The following is a 1,186-nucleotide window of genomic DNA, read 5'->3' as shown; positions in this document are numbered from 1 at the left end:
TATTGTTCAACGCCTGAGCGCGTTTCAGCCTCTCCCCAAAGGCCGCGGAGCAACGCAGCTGCGGAGCCGTTTGGGGGAAGGCGAATGAGGAGCCCCAGAGTCTGTTCAAATATAAACTAATTTACCACAATAAATTACTTAAAAGGGAGGGAGCTATAAATCTGCCCCGCTAATTTAAACACAAGGGTAAGTATTGAAGCCCAGGCACAAAGTCGATATTGTGGGAAGGAGATACCGTTGGGGGGGGGAGAAGGGGTCGAACGGCCTCCGCTCCTCTGTCCTGCGGGGGAATCACCCTCCTTTGAAACGTGGGCTTTGCCCTTCGTGTCACACACCCCCCCACGCAGACACCCCCCCTCTGTCCCACCCCGCACCCCCGTGCCCGAAGCATCTCCCCATCCCCGCATGAAATCCCCTCCTTTCCCCTCGGGGCTCACCCCCGGGGCCGGGGCCAGCAACGCCCCGAGGGGACGGGGGACCCCGAGAGCCGGTAAAAGGCCCGGGCGCCCGAAGGCGACGGTGAGGGGCGACGGTGACCTACCGAAGGTGGACCTGCGGCCGGGCAAAGCCGCCTGCCTGGTCTGCAGGCTGTGCAGCACGCTGCTCTCAAAGTGTCCGGCCGTCCAGGAAGGCGGAATTTCGGGGGTCACGTAGGCGGGGTAGGGGCTGGAGTAGGACCCGTTAACGGAGCGCACCAAGGCGTTGCCGTACTGCTCCCGGCCCCCGCCGCCCAGCAGCAGGGACCCCTGGTAGGCGCCGTCGCGGCCCGGGGGGCTGCCGCCCGGGGGGCTGTGAGAGTAGGAAAAACCCGACGGCGGGTGGGGGCTGCCGGCGTTGAAAGCGGAGGCCTCGGCGCCGCTCTGCCCCCAGCCCGGGGGGTTGGCGAGGTGGCTCTGGTGAGGCTCGCAGCTTTGCAGGTAGGGCAGCGTCTGGAGGACGGAGGGGACCCGGGTGGTGGGGACGTAGACGGGCGAGCCGGCCGAGGAGTGGAGGAAGTTGCTGGAGTCGTGGGAATAAGCCGACTGGCCATGGTTGGGGGCGAGGGCCAGACCCTGATACATGTTCCGTCCTCGGCGGCGGCGGCGGCGGCGGCTGCTCAGGGCCCGGCCGGTTGCGCCCCGACGGTTTCGAGGGGCTCACTCAGAGGAACCTGGAGGGGGGGGACACAGAACCGAGAGCCGCGGGC

At 66.7% G+C, this 1,186-nt stretch overlaps 1 protein-coding gene across 1 annotated transcript in view; it reads right to left on the bottom strand.

Annotated features, from left to right (window-relative positions):
- Positions 1-1,155, bottom strand: part of GATA5 (GATA binding protein 5) — a 12,108-nt gene extending 10,953 nt beyond the window's left edge. Inside the window, exon 1 of the mRNA XM_014956877.1 lies at positions 542-1,155. Coding sequence (XP_014812363.1) covers positions 542-1,061 — 520 coding nt within the window. The 5' untranslated portion in view covers positions 1,062-1,155. The remainder of the gene's footprint in view (positions 1-541) is intronic.
- Between the last annotated feature and the right edge of the window lie 31 nt (positions 1,156-1,186).

This window comes from Calidris pugnax, unplaced genomic scaffold (assembly GCF_001431845.1).
Source record: "Calidris pugnax isolate Ruff unplaced genomic scaffold, ASM143184v1 scaffold50, whole genome shotgun sequence".
Taxonomy (NCBI): Eukaryota; Metazoa; Chordata; class Aves; order Charadriiformes; family Scolopacidae; genus Calidris; species Calidris pugnax.
The sequence above is the reverse complement of the archived record's forward strand: the minus strand, read 5'-3'. Positions and strand labels throughout refer to the sequence as shown.